This window comes from Macrobrachium nipponense, chromosome 21, assembly GCF_015104395.2.
Source record: "Macrobrachium nipponense isolate FS-2020 chromosome 21, ASM1510439v2, whole genome shotgun sequence".
In the NCBI taxonomy this organism is placed as follows: Eukaryota; Metazoa; Arthropoda; class Malacostraca; order Decapoda; family Palaemonidae; genus Macrobrachium; species Macrobrachium nipponense.
The window spans coordinates 3617540-3629667 of NC_087212.1; the positions used below are offsets into that span (position 1 = coordinate 3617540).

Consider the following 12128-nt stretch of genomic DNA (forward strand, 5'->3'; position numbering starts at 1 on the left):
CTTGATTGCACGAAACAGGGCTTTCTCTGCACCCAAAATCTGAACAGTCGAGGCTGGATACTTGGCCAAATTGGTCAGTGATCCCGAGTGCGAAATCAAACGTGCTCCAACCACCTCCCCAATTAACACAGCAAGATTAGGTGCAACCATGGACATTTTATTTTTTAAGTACTCTGCTAGCTGTGCGCGATATGCAGAGAGACTTATAACTCGCTTTGCAAATCTCTCAATGTTCATCAAATCAATGGGTGATATATCCATACCTGTGAAAAGCAATAATCAAATCAGTTTTACATGAAAAGTTAGGAAAAAATCTAAAAACACTGTGAAGGACATAATTTCAGAACTTCCATAATTACTTGCAGCATTAATAACATGAAACTTACAGTTCTAAGATATAACAGTTGGATGGCAACAGCTTTTTAAATGTTTGGATGGACAGACTGAGTTTTCAGTTATACTAACTTATAAGTCGTAAGCAACACTATCAAACATTTACTGGAAGTTCTTAAATACTGCAAACTGTCAGCTACATACAATCTAACCTTACTTGGGCTTTCACTGAAGAGACCAAGAAGGTTCATTCTAATGACATCTAACTTGTCATTATGTAACAAACAGTACTATTTAAATCATATGAATTAGATTCCACTAAATTTATATAATTCATATATAAAAGAGCAAGTTGCAATATAATGAGTGAATTCAAGACACCACTACAACTTACCCATGGACATTCTTGATGCATCAAGAATTGCTTGTGCCTTAGCAGGGTCCATAAGAATTTCTTCCAGTTGCTCCAAGGAAGCTTCTGAAAGTGTCTTTCTGTCCTTAATAGCATCGGCACAAAGACTGTACTGGTAGTTATCAGTTACAATCTTTCCCAACTCAGGAAAATGATAAGAATACCACTCCCTGGAAGAAAAAAATTTAGTGTAAGTACACACTGCATTCTATAACATGAGACATCCTAATGAACTTGCCAACACGGAACCATAGGAATTTATTTCTGGTGATAGAAATTCATTTCTCGATACAACGTGGTTCGGATCCCACAATAAGCTGTAGGTCCCGTTAATAGGTAACCATTGCTTCCTAGTACGTAAAAATATCTAATCCTTTGGGCCAGTCTTAGGAGAGCTGTTAATCAGCTCAGTGGTCTGGTAAAACTAAGATAAAAAAAAAAAAAAAAAAAATCTACAATAACTGACTGCTTTTCAACTGTGATCTAGTTAGTTAATGGGACACGGACAATATCAGCCGGATTATGGTATAGTGTAGGATGGAACAAGGAGCATCTAAAAAGTCCTGAAATACTAGTGAAAACAAAAAATTTTTTGTTTCAAATGGATGGGGCAGTCAATCTGGAATAAAACTTTCTATACCTTCCTACACAGGATGCTTAAAGTCATCTCCAACAGTATTGTATTTTTTACTTTTTTTGTTAAGCGAAAGTATGATATACAAACATGCGTGAAAATTCATTTGATTCCTCTTCAATTTAATAGAAAAAGGACATACTACTATGATTTCAGAATAAAAGGCAGATGGCTTTTCAGTACCTATACAAAAGCAAAAGGAAAAGCTTAAATTATATATAATGTCCATGATTTAATCCTTTCATGAATGAAAAAAAAGTGTACTCAAATTATCAAAAGAAATGTTCCAAAATTATTAACTGACAACGTATAAACAAAACATGAAACAAAACATGAGTGGTACAGAAATACTATATAACTTACTTCATTCGCATAGCAAATGTGTTTATATCCTTATCCAACTGATCTAAAATGCTAATGCTCTGAATTATCATGTTGTCAGCCCTGTTGACATTGAACTTCACTTTTCCTCTTGAATACGAATGGCCAAGACCAAGCTCTGTCTGTCTCATAGACGCAGGTGACAGGCCCTTCACATAGCTTGGCAAGTGATGCCGGATGCCACGTATGATCTGTACAAATACTCAACACTATTAGTACCACACAATTTCAGAGTATACATTACGTGATAAACCTACATACTTTATTAAGAACACCTATTTTCTTTTATGTCACAAACTGTCCTATTAATACAAATTCCCACTCTTTCTCAAATATGAGGTTAACCATTTGAAATATGCACAATAAAAGTGACACAGCATAACTAAAACATTTAAACTCATATTACATACTATAATACAAAAAAAAATTACAACATGAAGTATACGATATATATAGGACAAAACAATCTCAAGTCAACAACACAATATATACCTCAGGTACAACTCCAACATGAGTTACTGATAAACTGAGCGCCTCATTGATAGCTGCAGCAAGTTTGACATCAGCCACTCCAAGCAGAACCTTACTTTTCTTGCCTACTGCTGGCAAATTTGTTTCCAAAAATGCAGACAATTCTGACGTCAGTACACCTAGAACAGAATTAATATCTTGGGTCAACTAACAGTAAATAAAATCATATACGTACTTACAAGAATACATTCAGCAATTGCTAAGTGACTTTCAAAATTTCTTAGTGAAGCTTCTATGATGACTACACAATGCAAAACAATATTACACTACACAAAATAAAATTATCTTACATAAAAAATGAAGCCATAATTCAATAAAAATTGAATACTTTGCTATGCCCATAGCATCATATAGAATCAATGAATATGCTTTGTGCAACCGAATATAATTTCTGGTACGTTTTTATTACTTCCAGTAATGGCGTAAGTGTACTTGTCATCTCTAATGCTTTCACAATATGACGACACTTAAAGTCCACATATTCAAACAGTCCCTGGTTATCGGAGGGGGTTCAGTTCCAGACGGCGTGACGATAACCGAAAATCAGAGATAGCAGCACCAATCCCCAGAATTCGTCGTCACTATAGAAGCGTCGTAAAACCGGATCGCTGATAACCAGGGACTGCCTAGCCATTCTACAGGGGCATGAGTAATGTTAGGCTCAGAGGTCTGGTTAAACTTATCTTTTAATGTATGCTTTGCAAGCCAGCTAAGCCTATTAATCTGTCCTTGAGTTTATATCCCGTAGTATTTTTGGTGTGCCCATATTTAATGGCTTATCACTGACGAAAATATATTGCTTATTTCTATGTTTAATTGCATCACACAGATTTATCACAAGGTAAAGTTGCGCAAGATTTTGTGGAATAAACTGAAGGATTATGGCAAGTTGTTTCATGGTACAGCAGCTGTATATTTACCACAGTCAGAAACATGTCATAGTTTAACATGTAGCTATACTGAACTAATTCAATACTATTAGCATGTAGTATAAGCACTGTGCTCTTAGTTTAATAATGTGTATTTCACAGGAAGTTAATATATTTGAATAGTACAGTAGTACTTAAAAAAAACTACATTTACTAAAGGTAATAATCATGTTGCTACAAAACTGTCAAAGGATGCACCAAAGAACTAATTGTTCCACTATAAGTTCGAATGATCAAATTGTTAGGAATTAGTATCTTCCAACATTTGCTTTTCTGTCTAGGCTTAACAAAATACCCTTGGTGAACACCATTAGCCTTTATATTTACTTACTGTATGAAAATTACACATAATATTTATTATCATATTTGCTCTTTGGTGTCATCTTGCAACACTGCAAGCATGGTTTACAGTGCCTTTACAATGGTCTGAAGGGTTTTCCTACGACCTTTACTTACATATACGGAGTAACTGAATTCCGAAGGCTTACAAACTAATGAACAGCTACTCACCTTCTGAAATGGCATTGATATTCTCCAGGGCAGAAGCAGCTGAAGTGAAAGGCTTGAAACCGACCAATCTGACGATGCTATGGAATTTTGAGGCATTATTAACAGCTTCTTCAACTTGGGGCAAAAAGACACCAACTTCTTCAAACTCGGTCACTTTGAACAGGCCAAAGCCCGAGGCATGTTCAAACAATACATACAGCTGAGCCTGAAAACAAGGAATTGAACATACTATAATAAATAAATTTAATATATATATATATTCTATATATATATATATATTATCTATATATATAAAAATATATATATATATATATATATATATATATATATAGACGACATTACATAACAGAAAGTACTACTCAATAACTTAAAAATACACATCCCTGTCAAATTTAGTGCCCTACACATTTTTCTCTTTATAATAAAATGTGAAAGTGAAAAAAAAAAATAAACCTTTTATTTCATACAATTAACTATAATTACAAAAACCACTTTTAAAAGCACTGGTAATGCTTAGTTATGGGCTGAAAAAAATCAAGCTGATGGCAGCAGCATTATTCAATTCTACACATCCCCATTAGTCAAGTTCCAAAAACAGTATGAGGTGGTAGCCTTGTATCATGTTACTGATACCACAAAGTACTGTATGAAAAGTTATTTCACATTAATTTATAATTAATGGAGATGCTGGCTTGTCCCCTGCTTTTATAACCATCTGTTTTCCTTTGATTATTACGCTAACAGGAATACACTGGTACAATTTACGTGTACATATTAAACATACAAAACTGGATGCTTCACTCCTAAACAGATACTAAGTAACTTCTGTTTATGTTTGGGAATGAGGATAAGTATTAAGAAGCTGTCTGGAATGAAATGGTAAAAGCTTAATAGGCTACTGATATAAAAAAAAAGTATCACAGTTCTAAAATAAACAAGGATTGGAGAAACCAATCCAGTTATTTATGGGTATGCATACTTAAAAATTAAATCTCTAAGAGAGCTTTCAGGAATCTGTTCAATTCCCCTTTTCAATCGAACATATTCCAGAAAGCTCTCTGTTGAGATTTATTTTTATAAATATAAATACCCATAAAAATTCTCCACTTCAAGACTCATGCTACTGTGAGTAATTTTTGAAAGCAAGGGTTAATATGTGAATAAGGCCTGTATTAGTTAGTCTATGCTGATGACACAGGAACTGTGGGAGAAAATGAGGAGGAAACTAATGACAGGTTTGACTATAAAACATGACAATTCACAGATAAAGTGTGCTAGGAAGATCACGTTTTAAATAGTGCAGAGATATTGCCCAGAGGCCATCCTGAAGAGAATGTTAAAATATGGTAATATACGGCACATGGCAAGTTATAAGATTTCTATGTCTGCAGTCGACCCCTGGTGTCCGCGGGGGATGTGTCCCACAATGCGCTCCCCCTCCCCGCCCCCAAATAGCAGAATCGACTCTAAAATTGCTTGTAAATGCATATTTTGATAGTTCAAACACCAATAAACCTCTCTAAAACTACTTATACCCGAGCATTTTAATAGATTTTTCAAAAAAATTGCAGTCATGAAAATATGAAAACACAGTAGTAATTAGTGAATAAATCTCCATGAAACATGCCGTGAATAAGTGAATCGCGAGACGCAAATAGGTGGGTGTCGACTGCATTCAATTCTAAATGCCATTTAAATATGTCAAGTTTTATTCAGATATCCTAACGGCTTTGTAGCCTCTTCTTGGCCCTGTATTGATTTTACCTGCAAAACTGGAGATTACTACGGCAACCATGTGGTTCGCTGACTATAATGTTACATGCAAATTGGACACCATGTTTGTTACTAGCCCCTTGGGAATGAACGTACAAACACAGGACTAAACACGAAGATGGTATCTGTCATAATAATAATCAAAAAGACAAATCATAAACAAACATAGAAGCAAAAGGCGATAAATACCTTATTACCTGCGACCTGGAGTTGGGGTGGTCGGGCGACACACAAAGGGCACCTAAAGAACTAGGCTAGGCCTAAGGAAGAGCTGTGACGGGTGACGTCATTTTTGTCAACCAGGTCCTCGAAAAATATTAATTTCATGGGGAAAAATTACAAATAAAAATAAAGTTGATTGGCAAATTTGACGGAAAGTAACAAGATAGGCCGAGTTATTTTTTTTTTTAATAAAAATTAAGTCGATCGCCAAATTTGACAGAAATTGGTATTTCTACAGAAGCAGCCAGCATGGACGGCAAGGAACGTAACCGCGGATACGACATCCACTAGGGATTGGGGCGTCCAATGTATTTCGCAGTGTTTAGTACTGGCCCCTGGGGGGATAATTACAGTCGTCCAAATAAATATTAGGGTAAAAAACCGCATGGTACAGGGGTGGACCATGTACGATCAATGTGTACAACCCCAAGAAACGTAATTATAACGCGTCCTGACACCGGAGTAGAGGTCTTTAGCTCCGTTTCTCACCAACAACAAGTCGCGTCTGATGCCCATCTCCGATGTCAGGACGCGTTGTAATGTACTTTTCTTGAGGTTGTACACATTGATCGTACATGGTCCACCCCTGTACCACGTGGTTTTTTACCCTACTTAAAATTCTTGTTCAGCAAATAAAACTGCATAGAAAAACCGCAACTGCCACATAGTCTAGGCCGCCGTGGATCTACCTAGGTATACCCAGAAATTTACCAGGTTGGCTTAATTATTTTTTTTTGGAAATTAAAAAAATAAGTCAATCGGCAAATTACTAATTAACCAGGTGGGCATAGATTAGTTTTTAAGGTGGTTTACAGCCCTTGAGTAACTTTTAATTACGCTTATACCTAGGCCTATCCTATTACCTAGCCACCTTTTCGTATAAATCTACAAAAATATATTTTAGCGTCCTAATCTAACCCAGTACGCCAGTCTGGGGGTCAGCAAGATGAAATTAGACAACCTTAGGCATCGTAGGCCTACGTAAATCCAAAATTCGCCATAGGCCTAAACCTCCCATGTTGAAAGGATTAGGCTATACCGGTAGACCTAGCTAAACTACGATACCCGGCTTAGCTTCAACGGGAAATTAGATGGAATAAATCTGCAATAAATCGCCATAAATCAAATAGGGCTAATAATAGGTAGGATGACGACCACCATAGGCCTAGTATAATAACCTTAAAAGGTCGTATCCAACACTGGGCCTATACTAAAGCGTCAACGAAACGGCTGACTCATGTTTTAATTCGTCAGAAAAAACTTGAAATGGCGTCACGATTAATATTAAATAGTAATAAAAGTGAATAGAATAACTTACGCATACCATTTTGACCGATTCACATCGTCCCGAAGACGCACCATGCGGGATTATAACAACTCCAATGCTCCTGGTGCACCACGACTGTATACAGGGCAAAACATGGTCGATGTCGGCAAACGCTACGGTACACACACACGGGGTGTATACCTGCATAGAAAGTGTCTTCTGATATACAAATTTAATATACTAACTATCGGGACAGTGCTAATATTCAATATTAAAGAAACGTTGTCTTTTTATCTTTTGCCGAGCCCGTTTACGAGTGTTTTAACAATAGGCCTACTGAGATTAATTAGTTTTGGGGTGTACCTGCATGGAAAGGGTCTTCTGATATACAGATTTGATATACAGAATATCGTGAGCAGTGTTATCATTCTTTAATAATATAAAAACGTTGAATTTTTATTCTTCTGGTGAGTTGCTCAAACAATAGGCCTACTGAGATTAAGACATGTCTCAAGTGATAGTTTTGGGGAGTACCTGCATGAAAGTGTCTTCTGATATACAGATGTAATATACAAACTATCGGGGAACAGCGTTATGTTTAATATTACAAAAACGATGTCTTTTATTCTTCTGACGAGTTGCTTAACAATAAGCCTATTGAGATTAAGATATGTCTTAAGTGAGAGTTTTGGGGTGTACCTGCATGGAATATATCTTCTGATACACATATTTGCTAGACAGAATGTCGGGAACAGTGTTAATATGTTTAATATAATAGAAACGTTGTCTTTTTATTCTTTTGTTGTCCAGTGACGAGTAGAGCACTTTAACAATAGGCCTATTAAGATGGAGATTAAGCGCTATAGTTTTGGGGTGTACGTGCATAAAAAATGTCTACTAATATAAGTTTAATATACAGAATGTCGGGACAGTGTTATTATTTAATATTATAGAAACGTCTTTTTATTTTTTTGCAGAGTCCATTGACATAAAAAAATTACAACCCCATTTAATGTAATTTTACCATTAAAGGTTTTATTTTATTAATTTATTTTCTTAGGATGCCATGCTTTCCAACCACACGGGATGGCCATGGTCAAATTACCAATGTCGAGATAGACTACGGATTTCAAGGGTTCCCGCGAGGACGGCAACATAGAAAACGATACAGGAGGTTTATTCGAATTTGGGAGGACGAATATAATTTGAGAAAATTGCAAAAAATTCCATTAAAAATAAGGAAAGCAACTTGATCACAATCAGTCCGGTATAAGCAAACTAGACAGTAACATAAACACTTCGCTAATGGTGCAAATTTGTTTTATAAATTAGGAAAACGAGTTACGAACGATTATACTTTTCGAAACGAGTGATTGTCATATATTTCGTTTATCGATCAATACTGAAAGAATATTAAATAGATAAAACATCCTTAGTAATGATAATGAATAATCCTCCCGATGCATTTCACTGGCTACTATCTATTAAGGCAAATATATGAATATAAAACAAGTGTTTGGAAGTACAAGGCGATGAAGAAAAAACAAAATAAATAAATACAATACTTCTTACCACCGAAAGCTGAAATAGTCTATTAGTAGGAATATGTAGAAAAATATGGATTGAAGAAATAAAGACGCAAGAGGGATAAAACTCTGCGAAAATGTAGATATTTCAGAATACATTCAAAACTTATCTTTTTGAACATTTATGTTAAGGAAGAATGTACGAAAGGAGCCCACCAAGTGGACCAAATGAGGAACGCATATATAAAACTTAGCTAAAAACTCAAGACCTTTCTTCCGTTTTGATCCAGGTACTACTACTACTACTACTACAACTACTACTACTACTACTACTACTACTACTACTACTACTACTACTACAACTACTACTACTACTACCCCATCTCTCTCTCGTCTTTTCATAATCATGTATAAAAAAACTATCTTGCTGAACGGCGCCCTTACAATGATTTAAAAGTTTTTAAGAGCTTGTCCTTTACGGCAGGGTGAATTTGTAATATCCTCTTCCTTTTACAGTTAAACCATCCACATCTTGCTAAAAGAGCTGGTGTGGTTTTTCGGTTTCCTTAAACCAGCCTAGGGTGGAATTAACGCTAGCGGATTTCGGCATCAATTCACTAAATACATACGCTACGCTGCTCGCTCTCCAAGAAGTAATATTTATATCAACGCCTTGGAGCCGATTCTGATCACCGGCGTCTAGCAAGGTGACTTCTTTTAGGTGTAGGTACTTTCCATTTGTTTCTATTTAAACATAAAATATTATTCATCCTTCGTCACACGTAGCTCGACTTTGAAAAGGTAAATCTTTAGTAGGCCTCAACGTTCGTATTTCCTATGATTGTATTTCTTCTTGTGGTGTTGTGCGTCCAGCGTTTCCCTACATTTTTTTCAGTATAATAATAAAGCTTTGTTCCCTTTTGCGAATAATTCATTAAAGCAATGTTGCTGGTCTTCAAGCCTATAAACAAGACCAAAGCAGATCGACTCAGTCAGGACATGGTCTGCAAGTTGTCTATTTGAGTGGTGAACAGGAAACGATCGTCCAGTATTGCATCAGCAAGCACAGAACTTTTAAAAGCTCTTGTCGCTGACTATCCTTTAAACCTCTTAGTTACCAGGTCCAACCTCCCCCCAACCCCCTACCCATCCATTACACCCCACGGAAGAGTAACAAAGAGTTACAAAGTAGTTTCCTTCCAGGAAGGGAAAAAAAATGTAAATGTTTCAGCTATAAATGAGACCTTGTCTGCGGTGTTAAATGCACGTGCATATACGGCGTGCAGTGCTAAAGAGTTAAACTCCAGACCCCAGGAAACAAACTAGGAAATATTTAAAAACAAAAAAATTCTTTACGGCTTGGTTGGTGTAGCCTCAACCAAGATGGCATATATAATTAAGGCGTGTTCTGCTTCGTTTCTCGCATACGCGGATATCCAAAAATAGATCCATTCATAAAATGAACACTGTTTACAATACTGAAGTTTCTAGGCCTATAAATAGCGCGAGAAAGCACTAAATATAATACGTTAAGGTCTGCTTATTATCTTGTCCTTTTTCACAAATTGTGTTTCATCTCAATTCAAACTTTTCTTGTACCTAATTGAAATTTATCTCTGCTAGAACGAATGCTTCCTGGATGGAGGTTAGACCTATATCTATGGGTTAGACTACTTATATATATATATATATATATATTTATATATATATATATATATATTATATATATATATGTATATATATATATATATATATATAGATTTATATATATATATTATATATTATATATATCATATATATTGCTTTTCCCCTTAGAGCCTATAGAATTGAAGGGGTAGAGCCTACTGGTTTTCACCGAGTCTTAGGGATAAGTTGGGTAAGCCCTTCTCCAGTCATTTGATCATTTCCAAACCGAACAGAGCCGCGAGAATGTAGATTTTTATTTAACAGCAATCCTACAGGGTAATACCAGTGTCTGGCAGTGACCTAACAAGAGGGATATTCACTCTTCAAAAAGGTTTCACATACCTTGACACTTCCTTGATTTATTACAATACAGTTTAATAATCCTAGACTTAGTAGTATCTACGTCAGGGAAGTAATCTGTACTGACCTAGCAGGGAGGAGTGGTAGAGGTATATTCTAAGCAAGAGGGAGTAAGAGTAGATGAAATAAAAGACTGATATCCAGGAAGACGAGTTCTGCTAGACTGGGGTGGGAGGCATGGAGTGTACATACTCTAACAATGTACGAAATTTCCCAGTCGTCCATTCATTTGAAATTATAAGACGGGTAATTCATGGGATCTCGACAGAAAATTTGGAAGAGTATCTAAAAGATCTATCCCAGTATAGGGTGTCAGTGAGAGACAAGAAAAAGATTATCAGAAAATGTGTAAACAGGAAATGACAAATATCTACTTTGACAGGGCAAGAATTGAAGCGTTAGTGCGTGTATGTGTCTGTATGTACTGCAAGACAACGTTGGTAGTATGCCTACGGAATTATATTCGAAACCAAAGAGATGGCCTCGGTTACTGAATTCACATCAAGTCCGGATGAACTCGTAGAACCCATGAAAGATGAGGTAACAAGAATTAAGAACCAGCTGGGCAGAATATAACCAAAAGAGGCGCTAAGGAAGGCACCGGGGAGTTACCAAAGTCAGAGGGTCATATGAGTTATTCGGGAGGTGAAAGTGCAGTACGTGGATATGCCAAGAATGGTGGAATATAGAACTCCGGTATCCGAAACAATATACTGTATATATATATATATATATATATGTAATAGTGTGGCACAGTGTTGTTATTCCAAAGGCAATAACTTAATAATACTTAAGAAAAAGGCACGAAACGGATAATAAGAAAAGAAAGAGGGATAAGAGAATGAAAATAATCAATTTTACGAAGGTATCGTTTTCCTCGGACTCGACCCAAAACGATTAGGCGTTAACCCACAGGCATCTGGTCTGCATCTCCCAGGCATCTTCGAGAAATTGGAATCCAACCCATTACGCCTCATCTTCCGATGATTAAGTGATTCTCTGGCACGCCCGACATTTGTGACACTTCAAGCGTCGGAGAATTAATGTAAGGTGGACCTTTTCAAGAGCCTTCTGTTTAATATAACCAAGGGAAATTCAAGGCTTCCTTGTTTCAAAGGTGGATCATGTGAAAATCTAAGCTCCACCCTTTCCAAAGATAGGCCTCTAGTATCGACGAATCAAAAGCCATGAGTGTTGGTCATAAGACAGCCCAAAAGGAGTATCAACGAATGGACCTATGAGGTTACCAAGGGATACGCCCTTAGAAGCCAGGACATGAAGAAGGAGGCGTATACAAATTCAAAGCCTACGAATTACTGTAGAGACCTGACAGGAAGGCGGTCTTGTATAATGTTTGCAGCCACTAAGGCACAAGAAGTCTTTCAGAAAATGCCACACCCAGTCAAAATCCAAAAATCCAAAGGCGGGGCTAAGGAGATTTCAACTGAACAAAAGGGCGAGACAGAGAGAGAGAGCAAGCAGAAAAAAAGGGAGCAGAGAAAAAAGGGGAACAGAGAAGCCAAGAGAGAGAACAACCGGGGAGCCTGAGGGGAGAGCTGCAGTG

The 12128-nt window shown here is 36.6% G+C and overlaps 1 protein-coding gene and 1 pseudogene across 2 annotated transcripts; one reads left to right on the forward strand and one right to left on the reverse strand.

The window, feature by feature from the left end:
* Nucleotides 1-7206, reverse strand: LOC135197722 (nucleolar protein 56-like; the record flags this gene model as incomplete). 2 transcript variants are annotated; one of them, XM_064224766.1, is given in 6 exon segments in its annotated part: nucleotides 1-263; nucleotides 728-915; nucleotides 1743-1951; nucleotides 2253-2410; nucleotides 3731-3935; nucleotides 7050-7206. In XM_064224766.1, coding segments are annotated over 6 exon segments (1173 nt in total), but the record flags the coding sequence as incomplete, so codon positions are not given.
* Nucleotides 1-12128, forward strand: part of LOC135197655 (nucleolar protein 56-like) — a 59047-nt pseudogene that overhangs the window by 21953 nt on the left and 24966 nt on the right.